The sequence below is a fragment of the Vicia villosa genome, linkage group LG4, assembly GCF_029867415.1.
Source record: "Vicia villosa cultivar HV-30 ecotype Madison, WI linkage group LG4, Vvil1.0, whole genome shotgun sequence".
NCBI classification, from domain to species: domain Eukaryota; kingdom Viridiplantae; phylum Streptophyta; class Magnoliopsida; order Fabales; family Fabaceae; genus Vicia; species Vicia villosa.
Genome location: NC_081183.1, coordinates 2,850,737 through 2,873,589, shown reverse-complemented (window position 1 = coordinate 2,873,589; position 22,853 = coordinate 2,850,737). Strand labels below are relative to the sequence as shown.

Genomic DNA, 22,853 nt, shown 5'->3' with positions numbered 1-22,853 from the left:
TCTCCAAAGCTTTCACTAGGCTGCGATTCCTTCTTGTATCGTCTTGTAACAAAACTCTAAAATCTACCAAAGATTTTGGAGGACAAACCCTAGGTTTTTCCGGATGAAACCCCCTGCAAATCTTAACCCAATATTTCCGGCTACACAAGAACCTAATCGGACTTTATCAAACCTCATCTAGATGGCACCCAACAAAAGATGATTATGGTGATTTGTTAGTGTGTATGCTTAGTAAGTGTTTATAGTTTCATCAAGTTGCAATGATGCATGACTGATGTATTTATAGTTGTGGAAGTTTGGTGGAAAAAGGAGGAAATTCAGAATTAGAAAAAATAAAAATAAAGTGACCAAAGAAGCAGTATGTGTCGGCTTGTTCGAAGCAAGTGCCGACACATAGTATTGAGAATAACAACACGTGTCGGCCTAAAGACGTCTACGTGCCGGCCGATACAAAATAAAAGCTACAACCTTATTTAAGCAAGTATACATGCCGACCTGTTCGACGTATGTGCCAGCACATAAAAGAATTTATTTCAGTATGTGTCGTCCTGTAATGTGCACGAGTCGACCCAAATGAAATAGAGGCTACAGGGTTCGTCATTGAGTTCTACGTGCCAGCCTGAAGGATGTATGTGTCGGAACATAAAACTGAAGTTTCAGTATGTGCCGGTCTGAAAGGGCTTACGTGTCGGCCAGACCTTCACAGAAGCAGAGGCTCAATATTGAGTTACATGTGTTGGCCCGAAAAATGTATGTGCCGGCACATATAATACATTTTTGTGCAGACAACTGGATCTTGGCAATTTGAGATTCTTTCTTAATGTAGAAAATGCAAGATCAGAGCAAGGCATCATAGTCAATCAAAGAAAATATACCCTTGAACTGCTAGAAGAGATGGGTTGCTTAAGTTCCAAGCCATGTGCATTCCCTTTAACCCAACAACATAACTCTATCTCTTTCTGTGATGGAAATTCTCTTGCACATCCTACATCCTATCGCAGATTCATCGGAAGGTTCTTATACCTCACCAATACAAGACCAGGCATTTCATTTATTGCGTAACATTTAAGTCAATTTATTTCCAAACCTCTAGTTCCTTATCTTACTGCAGCAACAAACATTTTGAGATACCCAAGGCATCACCTAGTACATGTAATTTTTACCCTAGTAGTGCTCAGTTGAAACTTCATGGTTTTGTTTATTCAGATTGGACTCGATGTCCTGAAATAAAGAAATCCATTGTTGGTAATTGTGTTTTCCTTGATTCATCTATAATTTCTTGGAAATCTAAGAAGCCAAACATTCTCTCAAGATCCTCTACTAAAACTGAGTTTTGTGCCTTAGCTTTTCTCACTTGTGAAATCAATGCACACAATCCAACCTTTTATGAGAGGATCAAACACATTGAGATTAATTGTCATGTCATTAGAGAGAAAATCCATAAAAAACTTGTGCCTCTTTTACCTGTCAACATTGCTAATCAATTGGATGATGCATTTACTGTTAAACTTGTGCATCTTCTATTTTGTCCAAGTTAGGCTTTTGAGGGGAATGTTAAGCATTAATTATCTACTTGTTAGTCAAGTAGCAAGTTAGTTGTTAGTTGTTTAGTTACTTGTTGACCAAGTAACTAGTTGTTAGTTGTTTTGCCTTTTATAGAAGTCTATTAGTAACTAACTGTTTGATTAATTAGAGTTATTTACTAATTTTAATGAAGTATATGCAAGACTTTTCATTTCTCTTGTGAAGAAGATTGGGTTTTTTTTTTGCCAAACTATTAGTTTAACAGTAGTATTAACTTATCATCTGCAACCTTCTCTTTTCTCCTGTTTGATGAAAAGGCTTATGCAATCCATGTAAATGGCTATGTTGAACTCAATGAGCAGCAGCATGTATGGATAGGAAAGAGAAGCCTCATGAAATCGACATTTCCTGGAATGCTTGATAATTTAGTTGCAGGAGGACTGGTTTGTAGTTTTATATGCATCTATTTAGGTAATAAATTAATTCAAAGCGTCTTGAGTTTCTGAGTTAACTGCTACTGTCGCAGCCGCATGGAATCGACTGTCGAGAAAATGTTGTAAAGGAATGTAAAGAGGAAGCAGGAATTCCAAGATCCATCTCTATTAAGTAACACCTTCATCCTTCTTGGTTATTTTTTTTTTTTTTACATGGTGGATATTTAGCATTTTGATATCTTGTGCATTCTGCTATTGATAGCATTGTAATATACCAATATTTTCACTGCTGTTCTTGTAGAGCTAGACCTGTTGGTGCTATTTCCTATATGGACATAGATGGATATAAATATCATAGAGATGTTTTATTTTGCTATGATTTGAAACTTCCTGAAAATTTTGTACCATATAATGAAGATGGAGAAGTTGAAAGCTTCAAGTTAATCCATATTAAGCAAGTTGAAGAAATCGTTCGCAAGACACAATTTTTCAAACCAACTTGTGCCATTGTGATTATTGACTTCCTGATTCGGCACGGGTATTTCATTCTTTTTCAACTCATTTCATACATTTTTCACCTTATTTTGGAAGCTATATTTCTCTTGCATTTTTTTCTTGATTTTGGAGTGCAAAGTGAAACTTTAATGTTATATGTTGTGATATTGCAGATACATAACTCCTGAAAGTTTCGGATATTTGGATCTCATAAGAAGCTTAAGAATAGGAGACTGTTCCTGATACACAAAGGATCATTCATGACTATTGACTGAACAAAGGAATTTACTGCCGTCTTAGAATTGAATTGATTACAATTGTGTTTGAAGGACAACCAATTCCACTTTAGAAAATCCAGAATATTTTGAATTCGCTTAAAAACCCAAACAAACATGCATTATATGAATAAAAAACCAGGATAATTTGTGGCACCAGGTTCAAAACCAGGATCTTCCATACTTTTTATGTGTAAACTTATAACTGCATTTGTCATTTCGTCAACCGGTCAAAGATTTTAAACAAAAGCAAAATTATACATATAAACGGTACAACTTAATAAAGGGTGTTTGTCATGTACAACTCAAAATGAGTAATCCTTTAAATCAGATTTTGATTCAAACAAATCCATATCTGCTGCAATTTCTTCTTCAGTGAGTGGAGGGAGTTGCCTCGTTTTACGCTTCATATTGTGCTTGTGCCACTCACTCTTGTGGTGTTCCCTGTACAACTTAGCATCTTCAAAACATGCGTCACATGTGTTGCATTTGTTTTGCTTTGGTTGTTGTACCTCAGTAGGCTTAGTTGCACTCGAAATTGTTTGCTTCTGAAGTTTATCATTCAGTTCGAGCACAGACTCGGGAGTTTTTGTGGGCAATGGTGCAGGCATATCTTCATGATCATTGTATTGATCCACTTGGGTATCCCCGTCCACGTAAAGGGAGTGGGCAAGAACTTCAAATCTTCCATGCATCTTATTCATAACAAAGTCATGACAATCCTTATATAGACCAGGTTCTAGTTCAAAAACCTGCAACCCAATTAGAAATCATATCAATTCTCTTAACATGTTAGCAGAATCCAGATTAACGGTATGCATGTCCATAAGATTATCGCTTTTTGTGTTGGAAAGTTGGAAAATTAGATAATATAAGTAACCATCAACTATAACAATGCTTCTAAAACAGAAGACCCAGGGTTGCTTAACTTAAAATGAAATGGGACCGAGAAATAAAGTTGTTTAAAACTAACTGAGCAACACAGAGAACTTACAACAGATAACTGAGCAGAAGTCCCTTCTTTAGAAATAACGGTTGCCTTCCATACGTTCAGCTTCTCTAAAAGGACAGGTATTTCCTCCTCAGGAGCGGCAGCGCGTATCCTCAACGGACACCTTCTTATAGGGTAGTGCTTCTGAAGCTCCTGAATCAACTCCAGAGCCTGTAGTACAATTTTCATTACTTGACTTATCATCAAATCGTTATAACAGTTACATGAGACTAACATTATATACAATTATTTAGAATGACTTGACAAGAGACCTGCTTCTTGGAGGTGCTGTTTGGATCAACGGCAAAATGGATATCCCTCATGAGGCGTTCAATCATGCTGATAGTGTAAGGGCGCTTAGTCTCGGGATTAAAAGTTTTGTGCATTACAATGGTGGCAATGTCCCTGAACTGACTAGACAGCATTGATTCCCTCTCTTTGCCAGCAACCTGAAGTTCCCCCTTCTTTAAAATCTGCAACAGCAAACCATTTTATAACACATTCACACATATGTTCTCAACTAACAGTTAAATCACTAGTTATTATACATCATATCCATTGTTATGCCATAACAATAGCCAAGTTTTCTAACTTCAACTAACTTACAAATTATAATAGATACATGATTCTTCAATAACAATTCTTTTTTTACAAATTTTAAGTTTCTATAAGAGTATCTATTTGAGAAAACAACTTAATTATACATTTACATATATGCTATTCTTAGTATTACGGTCATGGGGAGAATTCGGTTGACTTGTTTGCATACAAGTCCTAAGGTATCAACTTATAGAATATGCATATGTCGTAAATCTATACATACAAAACTGATGTTGTAAATATATTTTCATATTGCGTACTTATTTGTATAGATTATATCTGGTCCGTAAATAAAGCTCACTAGGTATAGCATAGTCTATTTAAACAGTTTAGTGCTTGTACTTAAATTACTTCTAAATTCATATCTAAAATTATTCTCAAATTCTACATGATATCAGAGTCTTGCTCACGCATAAACCCTAAGGCTATGTTTGGGAGTTTGGAGGGGAAGGGAGGGGAGGGCTTTGAAAAATAAGAAGAATTGGGTGAAAAGGATAAAAAGATTTTGGGTTGGAGGGTTTTGGAGGGTTTGAGTTTATTCATAACACCAAAAACCCCATAAAATGGGGGAACTCAAAAATTGTATTGAAGGAGGGTTTTGGAGGGTTTTGAAGGGCTTACATAAATGTTCCAAATATCTTTTAGGTTGTTATAGTATTCCCAAAATTAAAAATATAATAATGATAATGACTCTTTTATCATTCTAAACAAAATCATTTTTTCAAAAAATGTCAAATATTTTCCTATATTTTTTTAAAATTTTATTTTTTGAAGCCTTCCCCTCCCCTCCCCTCCAAACTCCCAAACATAGCCTAACAGTTGTCTTTGCGGTTTCTTTTGTTTTTCTACCTTCATTGCAGCCCTTTGGCACCTTCATTGTGCGACACTGTTCACTTTTGTTTGGCCGCACTGTTCATTCCAAATGTTTATCATATATACACTTACTTATAAACTATTAATATGTTCATTGAATATAAGCTGCACACAGTTTTCATAAGTTATCCTAAACAGTTTATTAAAAAGTTGAAAAAACGTATGGACATTATCATAAGCTATTGTAATAAATCCTCCCAAACAGTGTGACAATGCTTATCCAAATAAGCTACTCATAAGCCAACACAAACACAACAATCAGTATTCTTAAAGTGCTTACAGAGTGGTTAAATGAGATAACTTGAATATATGCACTCTCAAACCAGGAAAAAAGTTGTAAATAAGTTCTGCCAAAAACACTCACTTACATGTAGTTGGATAAACAAATTAGTTATATCTTTATTGAATAAGCACTAACGTAAAAGTCATTTCTACAATCAAATTGAAATTTTAGCTAAACAATTTTCATGTAAACTGTAAATCTTATCATAAGCTACCTGGACAGGCTTAGGGACATATCATAAACAATTTTTACAATCTCTTTCAAAGTTCACACACTCTGACAAGTGCTTGTGTCATAAGATAAACCCTAATAAGGACCTGCTTGGATTGGCTTATTTGAAGCTTCTTACTGCCCTAAGTTTCGTGACACTGTTTGGAAGATTTTACCAAAACAGCTTATGACATTTTTATATATTTTTTTGAATTTATTTTTACAAATTCTTCAAGATAGCTAATAAAAACAACAACTTACAACATATACAAAAACAATTTAAATATATTTTATCTTTTGTTATAAAAAGAGCGTATGCAAGCTTATCCATAAGCACTTATTTCGTTAAGCACTTGTGCTATAAGCTGCAAATAATCTGTTTATCCAAACAAACCCTAAATCATACTAAACTACTCATAAATCATCCCTCACACGGTCTAAGCACTAATTTCAACTCGGAGTAAACTAAAATCACAACAATAATTTGCATGATTTAGGTTAAAAAATTCATTTCATAAGCTTATCAAAAAGGTAAATACGAATCTATGAATTAACTAGTGTTGAATCGATTAAGCAAAAGAATTAACCTCTAAACAAATACTGGAGTGATCGTCAGTACCAAAAGCAGCGTTCAAATCCTTAGACTTAGCAAGAACGCCTTTAGAAACATTGGTATAAACCGTATGAGACTGCACCACTTCATCAATATCCTTTTCACTGTTAAATAAGCGATTAATTCATTAATTAGAAAATAATCGATTAATTAGGTTAAAAAAGAGAGAAAAGAAAAAGAGATTGAAGAATGAATACGTACACGCCGGAACGCCAAGAAAGGACGGTGTTAGGGTAACAAGCGATTTCGAATCGCATGCCGTGCTTTTTGAGACGAACAACTGCTACGTTTGTTAATCGCTTTTGGCCTACGGGTTGAACCAACGATCTCGACATTGAGAAATTTTGAGATTCTTTTTCTCTTTTTCTCTTCTTCTTGTGTTGTTGAGATGAATTGCGAATTCTTTAACCTTTGAGATAGGTTTAAGCGCGCCGCGTTCTCTTTCTGTAAACGAAACGAGAGCGTTTTACATGAAGTTTAACTATAGCGACAAGTCAAGGGTGTGTTTGGTTGTATGGAAGGTAGAAAGAAAGAAAGATGGAGAGAAAGGTTATGGAATATATACTGTTTTCCTTCGTTTGGTTGCATTCTGGAAAGCAAGGGAAAGAAAGTTTTATATGGGCCAGAAACAAAAATATCTTTAGCCCAATAGGTGAAAAATAAGAGGTCTTCGGAGTTAAAAATATTGGTAATACCCTTATTTTACTAAATATTAAAGTAGTGTTTCATTCGGGAACCAGAAATGAATGTTCTATTTCCGTGCGAAAATTAGAAATGAAGATAGTTGGATAATTGTTCATCTTGAACGGTGGCTTCGACCTTCTTCACGGTACTTGCATGCTAACACTCCAATGCTTAAGTCAATTCAATGTTTAAGATGAGTATAGAGAAATTGGAGATCAGAGAATATACCTTGCTTCCAGCGTGAACTGTTTTATATACCTTGGGTCAAGTGAGGTGGATTGGGCTTTGGTTTATTGGATATTTGGCCGGTACAGACTAGTTGTCTTCAAGGCTTTGTCGGGTGTTGAAAGAGCGAGGAAAAACCTTAAATAATACAGACCGGTCTCCAAGACGGGGTCCGGTGTGATGTGGAACCTGAGACGCTCTGGGATTTGTTGAAAAGTAGTTAGAGACAAGAGTATTAAATGTTATTCTTGTCCTAAGATCGCTTTGGTTCTATTTGGATAAAATTTTGTTGTTGAGTTTTTGTTACAAGAAATACCTTTAATCATCACCCTGTCTCCACGGAAACACATTTAATTAGAGTAGATTAAGAAACTGAGATATGAGAGGGAGAAAATTAGTGGTTGTAACTGAGATATGAGAAAAAAGGTAGAAGTATATGAACAATAAAAATATAGAAAGGTCTAATTTTGATTTTTCAAACTTGAGACCAATTCTTCTCAGTTGTCAGGTTAAGTGTTTATATTGTAAATTCTTGTCTTAAACCAAACATAGCTGGTGGTGGTTGTTATTATTGTTGTGAAAATGGAGGTGGTGATGGTTGTTATTGAAAGACTCCATAGCCAAATCTGTCAATCAAGATGGAGGTGGTGGGGGGTTGTTATTGAAAGAATTATGCCAATGGTAGAAAAGAGGAGTTGCAGAGAGCATGGTACAAAAGAGGAGTTACAAAGTTGAGAGAAAGACAGGCTTTGTTGAGGCGATGCAAATGATGCAAACAACGCTTCCACATGTGAAGATCAAACTTTTTCCACTCGAATGTGATTATTGCAAGAATCTGTGTCAAATTAGATTCAATCATTCATTCTTGAAGTGATGCAAATGGTCAATTATCCATGTTTTGGGAAATAATTTTTTCCATTTGAATGCGACTTGAGACTCTTTCGCTAAAATGAACTAATCCACAAACATTTGCTACCCAGAACTACGTAACCTTGAGTTCTCCATCGCACCTGTAGATACGTAGGAGCGAGACCAAAAGTCTTGTCAGGCACAATAATAAAAATTCCAAAAACATTTTTCTTTCGTTCTTTTCTCGCCTAATAAGTAAAAGATCACGGATAAACTATCATGCAAACACTCATTTGCAAAACTAACTAAATGAGTCTCGTTGAGTACAACAGATATGAGGGGGGCTAATGCATTCTCCTTGCATAATAGATTCTCGAAGCCATTCTTTGTTGCGATGACCATTCCCTTTTCTCGTGGGTTTTATTCGATATTTTCCCTTTCCTTTTGAAATAAATAAAGAACTGTGACGACTCTATTGTATTTCGAGTGTTCCTTACGCTCGAGTATTTTTTAGGCCGCGACAAGTTATGTTTGAACATATATGCATGTACCATTGGTGAAGAAGATGAACTCCTATGCGTGCTACGGTTGTGGCCCTTGCTACGGCTAAGTTGTTAGCGCTTTTAGTTTGTGCACCTGGAGGTTGTTTGGTCTGCTATAGACCCTAGCTAGCCCCATGGTCGCGTCGTAGCCAATCAAGGTTGTGTTCTTTCTTTAAGTGAGTTCTAACCATTCTTGGAGGGGTGTGAGATGAATACTAGGTATTATAATGGTTGGAATGCCAAAGGAATGGTTCTTAGCATGGACGGATCTATGCATAGGCTGACTGTGGCTATAGCCACACCAAAATTCTAATATTGAATGTAACATGTGCCTGTGTGTATGACCATGACCAAAACATTACAAGTTAATGCATCATAAGCCATTTGACAAGAGTATATATATATATATATATATATATATATATATATATATATATATATATATATATATATATATATATATATATATATATATATATATATATATATATATATATATATATATATATATATTCTCCTCTTAATATTTAAAAAATTAAATCGGTCATCAAATTGAAGAGGGTGAGTCATTAATTTCTTATTCGAATTATTTGGTAACTTATCAAACTGCATGAATAAATTGGATTAAATTAAATAAGTTAATTAAAAAACCAAATAGCTCAATTGAATAAATCGGTCTTTCAAACAAAACTATAAAATTATAAAATCTACCGAACTAAATGATTTGATCTCTATAAAAACCACGACATCGACCAAGTTTCAAATTTTCAAAATATCATAATTTTACAAATTCATTCTTTAAATTCAAATTTTATGCATAATCACCACAAACAACAAAATAAAATAAAAATAATAATAAACTAAATAACAAAATAAGTGTAATGTCTATTAAATTCAACTCTAAAAAAGAAAAATTGTTTCAAATAAATTTTGAACACTGAACAAAGCCTACTTATAATTTTATTTAATTTTTAAATTTTCTTTTATCAAAATAACGTTGTTTTATTTGAGAAAAAACAAACATTTAATCCGCCAGGTTTTTAAAATCGTCAGTTTGTATCGGTTTAGGTTGATTCTGGCCGACTCTCATTGATTTAATATTTTATCCCATCTAAAAATCAAATCAGATCGATGACCCTTCTGATTTTCGGTTTGACTGGCAGGTTCAGTCTGGTCTTTGAAACACTATCACCACCTCTCAAGTTTCTCTCTCATTTTTACATTTGCTAATCTCTCATATTTGGTAGACGATTTTTATTATAACTGATTTTCTTAAATAACATTATTTTTAATATGATTTATTTCATATTTAGCCACACTAATATGTAATGTCTTAGATATGGATATTTATCCTAGGGTAGGATGCTTATAGTTAGATAGGGTAGGATGCTTATAGTTAGGTATAAGTGAATATAAGAGTGGGAAATGAGCTTTATATAAAACTACATGGGATCCTTAAGTGGTGGAACGCCCTCGTAAGGGAAATCCTAAGCAGTGAACACTAATTTAACTAACATCTTAATTTACAATGTATAGTCGTTATACAAATGAAACTAATGTCCAAAAAAAATAAACGGTAGAAATGAACTAAATACATATAGAGAATGACATGTCTCATTGCATACACTGGTTGTATAATTTGGAGTAGAGTTGGAGTCTCACAGAATCGTATTAGAATGCTAATAATCTCATAAACTAGACTCAAATTAGGGGGATCGTTGTAATTATTGGTCTATATGGTTATATATGAGGTATGGGATAGCATGACATGTCTCTATAGTGTACAAGATCTGATTCATATTCCAGTTTATTCATGGGAGACATTTGAGTATCTTTGAGACCTATTTGATTTTTCTATTAGTGGCAATAGTAAGTTGTGGATGAAATAACTAGCCCACATAAAATTATTAGTTGTTGTAATAATTCAATTGAGATTTTGTATCTCACCCCATGTTATTTCCTTTCAATTTTAGATTAGCAAGTATCAATTAAGAGGAAAAAAATTCTTGAACTCATGCTTAACATCACCTTGTTAGTTATTTACTATTTCTGTTGTATATGTTATGTTTTAATGTATTAAGACTATTTTTAAGAGTTTCAATTAAAGAGAGAAATAGATAAAAATTTAAATAATTTAATATTGAAGTAGATCATTTCATATATTTTTCTCTTTCATAGAACCCTACATTATCGTAAAAGATTTTAACTATAGTTGTACCAAGTTTTAAAAACCATATTTACTAAAAGAAAAGTGAGTAAGGCTTCATGAGATCTATTTATAACTTTTGACGAGAAAACTAAAAGTTTTATATGAGAATAATTTTTTTTTTTTAAAGAGATCATAATATTCTAATAGATGCAAAACCGCAAGGAAAAAAACGATAGATTGAAAAAAGTGAGAGAAGAAGATCTTTTATAATATTTTTGTTAAGTTTTTCTTATTTTACAATTTAATTTTGTATGTTTATTCTAATATTGTTAGATGTATTTTTTCTTTAAAAGTTTTGACTAAAAAGGGGGAGGGGTGCACTTGTACTTTTTTAATTTGAGAATTATTTATGGATAATTTATTAAGTAATTAGAGTTGGTCAACAAAACTAATTAAGAAAAAAAATAATTATGACATTGTCATCTCAAATAATGAGAATATATTCTCTAATTTTGAAAGAAATCTTTATTTTTTTTTTTATTTCTCAACGTTTATTGTCCACTTATTGTATTCACACCATTCTTTTTTTCTTCACTCTTTCACTAAATTCATAAAATTTATTTTTCTCACTCAATTGACAAAAGTCCAAATCTAATTACTAAATGTAATTCACTTTTTCAAAAAAATTTATATATAAGAAAACTGACTCAAAGAAAATAAAAGGGAAAATCTAAAAGGAAAACAAACAACACAATAAAAATACGGATACAACTTCCATTCTTTAAAAAACATGAGAAATATAAAATCAAAGAAAACTCAAATTTATTAATAAATAAAAATATTATTTATTGTGACGAGCATATAAAACAAAAAATTTGGTCCGACATGAAAAGAGGGGTACAATCATATCCTTTTCTTTAGAGTTTTACGCTCGAACTCTTTAGGCTTGATGAAAGTAGAAACACCTTCGAACTTACCATCGGCCTTTCTTCGAATCGTTATGCCCTTCATGTGAACTCCATGAGCATTCATAACAACAACATCCTTTTTGGAGGCTTTATTCTTCAAGTTCTTCTTGTCTTAATTTCCAGAAGTGTTCGTTCCTTTCCTTGTTTCCACCATGTTGTTAGAGAGATTCAAATAATTCCATGTGGAAAGTGAAAGGTCGGAGAGAGGTTTGAGGTGTAGAAACGAAAAATTAAAAAAAAAAGTGAACTCTTTAAATATTTATATAAGTAACTGATTCTTTTCTTCTTGTAGTGACTTGTTCATCTAAATTTTCTATAATTTTTATATAAGCATTCTTCTTGATAATTGATGATGATTCTTTTCTTTCCCAAACAATATTCTTTTCATCATATGAATCTCCATCTTCTTAAGCTATTTGTACGTTGTTCTCCATATTATTTGGAACGTCTTTCTTATCATTTGGACCAGTGAAACTAGGATCTTTGTCTTTGCTGGGAATCACTTAAGCTTAATCGTCATTAACAGTCAGATTTATGGACTCCATCATAGATTTTGTGTGCTTTTTAAATACTTTATACACCCTGCCGTTAAAGGAATAACTTAGAAATTTCATTCATCTATCTTTGGATCTAACTTCTTGGGTTGCTCATGATAAAAAAGAATATATCATGCACTACCCAACACATGAAAAGATTTAAATTTGGGATTCATTCCTCTCCATAACTCATATTAAGTAACCTTCATACATGACTGTATTGTTACTCGATTCGAATGTGACAAGTAATATTCATTTCTTCTACTCAAAAGTGATATGGAAGATGTTTGGCATGAAGCATAACTCGCTCAATTTCTTGCAAAATACGACTCTTCTTTTCGACAATCTCATTCTGCTGAGGTGTGACGGGGGCAGAGAACTAGACAATCCCTTCAACACTGCAGAAAGAATAGAAGTTGGAGTTCTCAAATTCTCTTTCATAGACGCTTCAAATGCAAATGATCTTTCCAATATATTCTCTTTTTTGTTTTGTAAATGTGTTGAGTGTCTTTTGTTGTTTCTATTCGTATGTTTTTAAGGCACTTTTTAACCCTTTTTCTATGTTTTTAGAAGAATAGCTTATGTAAATAAGTGATTTTTGTCATATGTAAATATTTGGTATTTTGATCTATTTTCTAGTGTTTCAGTTATTGGTGATAGCAAATGTTCAGAAAAATCGGGAAAAAAGTCGAAGAATCGAGGATTTTGGCAACTCTGAAGGTGTCAGTGTTCCTCTTGTTTTCGCCCGGCGAATAGCTTGGAAGCGAAGCTCCGCCCGGCGAGTGGTAGGCGAGCCAGGGGCGAAGCAGCTCATTTTTTTGCCATCTTTCTGCTCTGGAGCGCCCGGCGGAGCATCTGTCTCGCCGGGCGGAAGAAGATATTTTTTTGGGTTCTTTTGTGTACTTTTAAGGTCACGTGGCCTGTTTAGTGGGTTTCGCCCGGCGAAGCTGTTCTTCCGCCGGGCGAATCTGGGCTGATGTGCCATGCTATATAGTGCTAGTTAGATATTTTGAGAACCATTCCATCTTATATATCTCTCTCTTGAACCAAAATACAATATTTTTGGAGTGAGAAAACCCAAAAACTTCCATTGTTAGTAAAATTCAAGTTTTTACCCATCAATCTTGGAGACTTCCATCTTGATGTTCATAAAGCTTGATAGTTTGCTTGTTGCTCAAGTCACCATGGAAATGGGTGGCTAAACCTTCTTGGTGTCAAGATTAGAGGTAGATGATTTGCTTTTAGTTTGTATTTCTTTTGATCTTTTGTATGTGAACAAGTGATGATATATATATGGTGAAAAACCTGGTGTTTATTTATTTATGAGATTTGTATTCTATGTGAGAAAATGTTTTCAAGTCTTGACCTAGGTTTTTTATCTATCAACAAGTAAAGTTTAGAAATAGCTTTGTGAGTTGATATTTGCCTATATTAAGCCTTGAGTGTTGTCATTTTGATAGTTAGGTTGAGAGATCATTTAAGGATCAAAATGGCAAATTTCACAATATGGTTTAGACATGAAACATATTGAGAGGATTGTGATTATATGTATCATTCATGAGTTCACATATTTGATCAAGAAAATATCTTAGAAGCAAATTATCAAAAACAAATCTAATCTTGACATTCTTTTACCATCTTTTAAAACCACATACCAAGTTTAGCACTTCTTGCATGAGATTAAAGAATTACGTTACCAGAATCAAAACCAAACCCCATGATAACTTTAACTCACGACAAAATAGACTATAGAACGGCGGTGATATCGCAATAATCCCTGTGGAAACGATAAACGAAAAGTACCACAATACTCGTTTAACAAAATGGCGCCGTTGCCGGGGATTGTTGTTTAGATATTGCAAGCATTGCAATAGTTTGTTTTGTATTGAGTCTTATAATTAATCTCTTGTTTCTAAATTTATTTTCCTTGTGTTTGTTAATTTGCTTGGTTAGTTTTTCAGATTACAGTTTATGCGAGGACGTATACCTGCAGATCAACTCCTTTTTGATCCAGAGATTGAGAGGACTGCACATAGAGAGAATAGCAAAACTCGTAGGAGGAGACAACTAGCTAGGGAAAGAAGACAACAACAAGAAGCATCTTCTTCTTCAACTCCGGTTGAAAACTTGGTTGAGGAAGAAATGGCTGCGGATCCTAATGTTCCAGCTCGAGGGTCTTGTGTTAATAGCCCTCGACTCAATGCACAATTTGCTCGTGATCAAGCCAATGGAAGAAACTCCGAGATGAAAACGGGGTTACTTCAATTACTTTATCAGAATCCTTTCACAGGGGCAGATCACGAGGATCCATTTACTCATCTAACAAAGTTCTACGAGATCCCCGGAACAATTGGTGCTCCGGAAGACCAAGAAGAACAGGTGTTCAGGAGACTCTTTCCTCATTCCTTAATTGGAAAAGCTAAGGAATGGTACCTTGATCAACCAAATAATGTCATGACAAATTGGAACGAGTTAGAAGAGAAGTTCTTGGATCGGTTCTTTCCTCACAATAGGTTCATGGAAGCGAAAACTTCTATTGCGGTGTTCTCTCAAGGTTCGAATGAATCTCTCAATGAAGCATGGGAGAGGTTCAAGTCCATGGTTAGAAAATGCAAAGGTCATGGGTTTGATGAATTGTCTCAAATCCATATCTTTAGGAATGGACTCCAACCTCAACCAAAAACTCTTTTAGATGCTACCGCGGGTGGTTCGTTGATGTCAAAAACAGCTGCTGAAGCAATTGCTATCATTGATAGGATGGCTTTGAATGATCATCAAGGGCAACACAACCGTAGTGCATCGCAAAGAAAACCAGGAGTTCTTGAATTGAATACTAGTGATGCAATACTTGCTCAAAACAAGTTATTGACACAACAAGTAGAATTGCTCACTCAACAAATGTCAAAACTCCCTCAACAAATCAAAGAGATACATGGGATCCCTTCTAAAAATCAACAGGTGATGTGTTGTGAATTGTGTAGGGGTGACCATCAAACTGGTTTTTGTCCTCCACCGGGTGAAGAGGTGAATTATGTGTCAAATCCTAATCAAGGTTATGGTGGGAGACAACAACAACAACCTTACAACAATAACCAAGGTTACCAACAAAGAGGTAATCAAGGTTATCAACAAGGATGGAGGCCGGATGCGGGTCCATCGAATCGTCAAAATCCTTATCAAGGTGGTTACAATCAACAACCTCAACAAACAAAGCTTTCAATCGAGGACACTCTTAGCCAATTCATGCAATTGCAAATGGCGAGCCAAAAGAGTACGGATGCCGCCATAAAGAACCTTGAAACTCAAGTCGGGCAATTGTCAAAGCAACTTGCCGATCAAAACAAAGGTCCTTTTCCGGCTACTACACAAGAAAATCCTCATGAGCATTATAAGTCAATTCTAACTCGTAGCGGTAGAAATATTGATATGGGTGTAGGAGAGATAGTTGAGGAGGAAATTGTTGAAAGTGAAAAAGATAGGGTGATTGAAGTAGAAAAAAATGTTGAGGGTGATTTAGTTGAAAATGAGAAAGAGAAAGAATTAGTGGAAAAAGAAACTCTTGAGAAAGAAGTAGAAAAAGAGAGAAAAAAATTGAGTGTGAGTGAGAAGGGAAAGAAGAAGGTGGATGATTCTATACAAGTGAAGAAATTACCTTACCCTCCCGGTCCGTCAAAGAAAGAAGATGCAAAGCACTATGCTCGGTTCTTGGACATCTTTAGCAAGTTGCAAATCAATGTTCCTTTTTCCGAAGCATTAGAGCAAATGCCGATGTACTCTAAATTTATCAAAGATATCATCACTAAGAAGAGAAGATTCTTGGATCCGGAGGTAGTCACGGTGAGCTCTTGTTGTAATGCGTTAATTCAACGCACTACACCGATTAAATCAAATGATCCTGGACGGGTAACCTTGCCGGTGTCTATTGGAAATGTTCGAATAGGCAAATGATTGGTGGATACCGGTTCTAGCATTAATTTGATCCCATTGTCTATGGTGAGAAGGTTAGGAATTAATGAATTGAAGCCGACTAGAATGACACTATCATTAGCAGATAAGTCCACAACTCATCCTCATGGAGTTACAGAAGACTTGCTTGTTAAGGTTGACAAATTTTGGTTTCCCGTTGATTTTGTCGTCATAGACATGGAAGAAGATCCTGATATACCATTGATCTTAGGAAGGCCTTTTATGAAGACGGCCCGAATGATGATAGACATTGATGATGGCTTAATGAAATTGCGATACCAAGACGAGGAGTTATGTCTTAATCTCTTTGAAGCTATCAAGCATCCTAGTGATGACGATGATTGTTTTAGAATCGATGCCACAGAAAAAGCGATTATGAAAGTAGAGAATGAAATGCACTTGACTAATCCTCTTGAGAAAAATTTGATGGAAGCTCTTGAAGTGCTTACAAAAGATTGCTTGAGAAATCTTGAGGCATGTGATGAGATGAATCCTTTTGAAGCTCAAATTGATGAGTTGAAAGATGAGCTTGAAGTTGAAGGACCAAAGGTGGAATTGAAAGTGTTACCTTCTCACTTGAAGTATGTGTTTCTTGAGAAGAATGCAAACAAGCCGGTTATCATTAGCAACGCCCTTTCTAAGGTTGAAGAAGAAAAATTACTTGTGGTCCTAGAAAGAAACCAAGAAGCAATGGGATGGACACTTTTCGATCTCAAAGGCATTAGTCCCTCCTTTTGTATGCATAAGATTTTGATGGAGGATGACTTTAAACCGGTAGCTCAACCACAAAGACGTTTGAATCCGGTGATGAAAGAGGTAGTGAGAAAGGAAGTAGTGAAAATGTTAGAAGCCGGGTGATTTATCCGATCTCGGATAGTGCTTGGGTGAGTCTCGTCCATGTGGTGCCTAAGAAGGGTGGAATGACGGTGATTCGAAATGAGAAGAATGAGCTAATTCCTACTCGAACCGTGACTGGATGGAGGATGTGTATCGATTATCGTAAGCTAAACAAAGCTACGAGGAAAGATCATTTTCCCTTACCGTTTATGGATCAAATGCTCGAGAGATTATCCGGTCAACAATTTTATTGTTTCTTAGACGGGTATTCGGGATACAATCAAATTGTAGTCAATCCCGAGGATCATGAGAAGACCGCTTTCACATGCCCTTTCGGTATTTTTGCTTATCGGCGAATGCCTTTCGGGTTGTGTAATGCACCGGCAACATTTCAACGGTGTATGCAAGCTATCTTTTCCGACTTAATTAAGAAGTGCATCGAAGTGTTTATGGATGACTTCTCGGTTTTTGGGGCTTCATTTGATTTATGTTTGAAAAATCTTGATACCGTGCTAAGTCGTTGTGTGGAGTCAAATTTGGTCCTCAATTGGGAGAAGTGCAACTTCATGGTTACCGAAGGAATTGTGCTCGGCCACAAGGTTTCTTCAAGAGGCCTTGAGGTGGATAAAGCAAAAATTGAAGTTATAGAGAAGTTGCCTCCTCCATTGAATGTGAAGGGTATCCGAAGTTTTCTAGGACATGCCGGGTTTTATCGAAGATTTATCAAAGATTTTTCCAAAGTGGCAAAGCCATTGAGTAATCTACTCAACAAAGGTACGGAATTTCTTTTCGATGAATCCTGTTTAAATGCTTTCCTAGAGCTTAAAGAAAAGTTCGTAACCACACCCATAATCGTCGCTCCTAATTGGTCGCTTGATTTTGAACTCATGTGTGATGCGAGTGATTATGCGGTGGGTGTCGTGTTAGGACAAAGAAAGAACAAAATTTTTCATGCTATTCACTATGCAAGCAAAGTTTTAAATGAAGCGCAAGTCAATTACGCAACTACCGAAAAAGAGTTGCTTGCTATTGTGTTTGCATTAGAGAAATTTCGTTCTTACTTGATTGGTTCCAAAATTGTGTGTTATACTGACCATGCAGCTATCAAATACTTGCTCACTAAGCCGGACTCAAAACAAAGGCTGATTAGGTGGATTCTCCTGCTTCAAGAGTTTGATCTTGAAGTAAGAGACAAAAAAGGGTCTGAAAATGTGGTAGCTGACCATTTATCTCGGTTGGTGAATACCGAGGTAACACAATTTGAAAGTGAGGTCAAAGAGGAATTTCCTGATGAGAAACTGTTTATGGTCCAAGAAGTTAGACCCTGGTTTGCTGACATGGCTAACCATAAAGCTACCGGGTGGATACCGGAAGATCTTACTTGGAACCAAAAACGGAAGTTCTTATCCGATGCTAACTTTTACGTTTGGGATGAGCCTTATCTTTTCAAATTAAGTAGTGACAATCTCTTAAGGAGGTGTGTAACTAGTGAGGAATCTCAAAGTATTTTGTGGCATTGTCACAATTCACCATATGGTGGTCACTACAATGGATTACGTACGACAACTAAAGCCCTTCAGGCGGGTTTTTGGTGGCCTACGTTGTTTAAAGATGCCTATCGTTATGTGTCGAGTTGTGACAGTTGTCAGCGGAGTGGTGGAATTGGTCGTCGAGATGAAATGCCCCTACAAAGCTTCCTAGAGGTGGAAGTGTTTGATTGTTGGGGAATTGATTTCGTCGGTCCATTTCCATCCTCATTTGCCAATGAATACATTTTGGTCGCTGTGGACTATGTGTCTAAATGGGTGGAAGCGATTGCTTCACCAAAAGCTGACGGTAAGACCGTAATCAAATTTTTGAAAAGGAATATTTTTTCGCGTTTCGGTACGCCAAGGGTGTTGGTGAGTGATGGCGGATCGCATTTTTGCAATGCTCCACTTGAAAAAGTGTTGAAGCAATATGGAGTTAGGCACAAGGTTGCTACTCCATACCATCTGCAAACCAATGGCCAAGCTGAGGTTTCAAACCGTGAGATCAAAAGGATCCTTGAGAAAACGGTGTCAAGTTCGCGAAAAGATTGGTCTCACAAGCTTGACGACGCGTTGTGGGCGTATCGTACCGCCTATAAGGCTCCAATTGGTTTAACTCCATTTCAAATGGTTTATGGTAAAACTTGCCATTTACCCGTTGAGATGGAGCACAAAGCTTTTTGGGCGTTAAAGCTTTTAAATTTTGATCCTAACTTGGCCGGTGAAAAAAGAAAAGTTCAAATTCATGAGTTGGATGAATTGAGACTTAATGCCTACAATTCCAACAAAATTTATAAGGAAAAGGTCAAATTTTATCATGATAGTAAAATTCGGCAAAAAGATTTCCAAGTTGGTCAAATGGTGCTTCTCTTCAATTCCCGTTTGAGACTTTTTCCGGGAAAATTGAAGTCAAAATGGTCTGGACCGTTTTTGGTCAAGGAGGTGAAGCATTTTGGAGCAATTGTGGTAGAAGACCCGAAATCCAAAGAAACATGGACTATTAACGGGCAAAGATTGAAAGTGTACCGTGGGTGCGAGTTCAATAGAGAAACAAGTGTGCTTGCTCTTAGCGATCCTTGATCACTTATAGCCGTCGAGCTGACCGGCGTTAAACAAAGAGCTAGTCGGGAGGCACCCCGGCATTGTAAGTATTTACTGTTTTTTTAGTTGTTACTAGAGCTTTTAATTTTATTAGAGTGTTGTGTTAAGAAAGGAGGAAGACCTGTAATCTTTTTTTAAAAAAAATTTCTGGTTCTGGTGTGGAGCGCCCGGCGGAGCAATTTGGCTCGCCGGGCGAAGGCTTGTTTTCTGTGACTGTTTGTCACGTGCTTGGGCTGCAGAGAAAAGGGGCTTATTGTGTGAGGCCCACTCTTGCCCTCATTCTTGCAATTTTCGTTTCCCCCTTCCCTTGTGCGCCCTAGCCGTTCCTCTCCTTGCCTTGCTCCCATTCCTCTTCTCTTGCTCTTCTCTTCCTCAATTTTTAAGCAAAGGTAAATTCTTCCCTCTTTGTTATCTTTTCTCTCTTGTGTTCATGCCTATTAAGCTAGAGTAATGAAATTACCATAGGGTTTTGAAAACCTTTAGTTGAAATAGGATGTAATAGAGTTATGTGTTGGGGATGTTGCTTGTTCTGCAGTTATGTTGCCCTGTTTCGCTCGATTCGCCCGGCGGAGCATTCTGGCTCGCCGGGCGAGTCACACCAGTCCTGCAAAAATTTTCTTTGGTTCTAACATTCTGTGGTATGTTTTGTAGCTAACAATTTTGGTGGCTTGTTTTGTGTGGTTCCTTCTTTTTGTGCAGATGTTTAGCAGGAAAAGGAAGCGATCCAAGCCTCAAAAGGATGCAACCGAGGCGGGTAGTTCAAATCCTCCGCCAAGAGCTTTTGATGCATTGCGTTTTAGTAGTGCAATCCACCAGGACCGCATGCCAATGCTGGAAAAGAAAAAGATTTTGGCGGAGAGGAAGTTTATGATTGACACTGAAGGAAGCTACAAGGAGATTGCAAACATTTTCAATGCAAAGAAGTGGGGAAGGTTGCTCACTCCGGTTGATTGCATAAACTATGAGATTGTCCGTGAGTTTTATGCTAATGCACTTCAACCGGAGGGTGAGTTGTGTTCTTACAAGTCTTTTGTTCGTGGTAAGGAGATCGATTTTTCGCGTAATGCGATCAGTGAGCTACTTGGCCATCCTTGGAATCCATTTGATCCAAATATCCAGACTGATGAGTTTTCTGTGGCACGAAGAACTCATCAAAACCAGGAAGTAATTTCTCGTGTGATCCTTAAACCGGGAAAGCAGGTGGAATTGAACAATGTTCAGGAGCCGATTCGTTACAACAGGATTGATATGACTCCTTTGGCTCAGGTGGTGCTTCTTCTGATTGTGTTTAACATAAGGCCAAGGTTTCATAAGTCTTCGGCACCTCTTGATGTGGCTTTGCTTGTTTATCACATCTTGGAAAACAAGACGGTCGACGTTGCTAAAATCATTGCTAATGAGATGAAAATCTTCATCGAGAACACTCGTCGTCCTGGGGTACATTCTAGCGCACCTATCATTTTTCCTTGTTTGATTACTTCTTTGTGTCAAAAGCAGGGTGTTCGTTTTCCAAGTGTGGTGAATGAAAGGAAAAGAGATGTGGTTGATGATATCTACATCAACCGCTACTGTAATGCTAAGTTGGCTGCCAAGAAAAAGAAGAAGGAAGCTGGTGAGTCCTCTGCTGCAGGTGAGCATGGTGAGACTCTGGATTATGAAGATTGGGATCCGAGGTTGAGATCATCTTTTAATTATACTTGGGATGCGCTTGAGGCTGGAAGGAGGTCCAATGAGTTCCTTATGGACTCTATGAGGCAGTTATATCTGCATCATTCTGCACCTTCTGGTGAGATCCCTCCTTTTCCTTCTCGCGAGGATTATTCCGCTTATGCAAATTGGCCTGAGGGCAGGCCTTTCTTTTCTGAGGGGGTGGATGATGCTGATGGAGATGGTGATGAGATTGGTGATGACATCCTTGATTAGGAGTTTATTAGTTATTTTGTCTTTGTTTTTGTCTTAGTTTTTTTTTTATGTTTTAAGTATTTGATAACTTTTGGATGTTGGCGCTTGGCCATGTTTTGTTGGATTATGTTAAGTTTAGTTGGATTTCTTTTTATATATTTTAGTTTGTTTAAATTTTTAGCTTTGTACATATTGGTTTAATCTGATGCTTCTTAGTTTGATTGTTTAAGATTTTGGTTCCGCAAGGAGCAAGAAAAAAAATTAGGTCAACTTAAAAGTTTGGATGCTGATGATAAAATTCTCAAAAGTGTGCATAGAAGGTATTACTTTAATCGCTTTGTAGAATGACAGCACGTTAATTAAATTAACGCTTTATGCAAATTCGTGATATGCATCATCTAGTAAATATATGTTCATGTGTGAATCATTAGGACTTAACCATAAATGTGAGTAGCTTCCATTGTTCACCGAAATATTGTGATGTCTAGTAATTATGTTTAACTCGTTCGATTCATGTCAAATCTTGTATTCCATTGAAATTATGGAACTTAGAAGGGATCAAGGCATTGTTTGTATTATTGAGAAAAACCACCATTCCAAAAAGGTTTCATTTAACCGAATTAGTGTGTGCGCATTTGTAAACCTTTTTGAGCCGAAAGTTTGTGTGAATGAATCCATTGCATGCCAACAAATTATTAAGATTACCACTTAGTAGTTGTGTTGTTGATCAAGCAAATTTAGTCAATGATGATTCATTCTCATATTTTTCTTGTGTAAACACTTTCCCTTGAACCTTTATCTTACTTTGAAAAGCAATTCTCGTCTCTTGAGATAGAAAAGTGTGAAGTTGGGGAGAGTGGTTCCTATTTGTGAAGTTGCCACGGGAAAGAAAGTGTGGTGGGCAATGCATCTTTTAAATACATGATTATAAGAATATATGTATATATATATATATATATTGAAAAAAAAAAAAAGAAATGAAAAAAAAAATATAAAAAAATAAAGAGAAGATGCATTGTAAGAAAAGGAAGTGAATTGTGAGAAGTTGTGAATTGAGCAAGAATGAATTGAGAATTGTTTTTCTTGTTTCTTACCAATTTTCGTTTCAATGGCCTTATATATTATCCTTTCCTTTTTATCCTAAGCCAAGCTACAACCGAGAAAAGTCCTTTGTGATCTTTGTTCCATGGTTTTCTTTGCGAAATGTCGAGATGAACGTATGAATTGTTCTGGATGTTAATATAGTTATTAGCGAGAGTGTTTTGTC

The 22,853-nt window shown here is 36.0% G+C and overlaps 2 protein-coding genes across 2 annotated transcripts in view; one reads left to right on the top strand and one right to left on the bottom strand.

The window, feature by feature from the left end:
* LOC131594875 (nudix hydrolase 20, chloroplastic-like) overlaps positions 1-2,750 on the top strand; it is a 33,728-nt gene extending 30,978 nt beyond the window's left edge. Inside the window, exons 7-10 of the mRNA XM_058867081.1 lie at positions 1,842-1,967; positions 2,051-2,130; positions 2,260-2,496; positions 2,627-2,750. Of these exons, the coding sequence (XP_058723064.1) occupies positions 1,842-1,967; positions 2,051-2,130; positions 2,260-2,496; positions 2,627-2,696 (513 nt within the window). The 3' untranslated portion in view covers positions 2,697-2,750. The remainder of the gene's footprint in view (positions 1-1,841; positions 1,968-2,050; positions 2,131-2,259; positions 2,497-2,626) is intronic.
* Positions 2,751-2,889: 139 nt separating this feature from the next.
* Positions 2,890-6,792, bottom strand: LOC131594322 (uncharacterized). The gene is made up of 5 exons (XM_058866417.1): positions 6,500-6,792; positions 6,273-6,402; positions 3,992-4,192; positions 3,723-3,890; positions 2,890-3,480 (listed from the first exon to the last, which is right to left on the bottom strand). The coding sequence occupies exons 1-5, from the start codon at positions 6,631-6,633 to the stop codon at positions 3,034-3,036; spliced, it is 1,080 nt and encodes a 359-aa protein (XP_058722400.1). The 5' UTR covers positions 6,634-6,792; the 3' UTR covers positions 2,890-3,033.
* Positions 6,793-22,853: the final 16,061 nt, after the last annotated feature.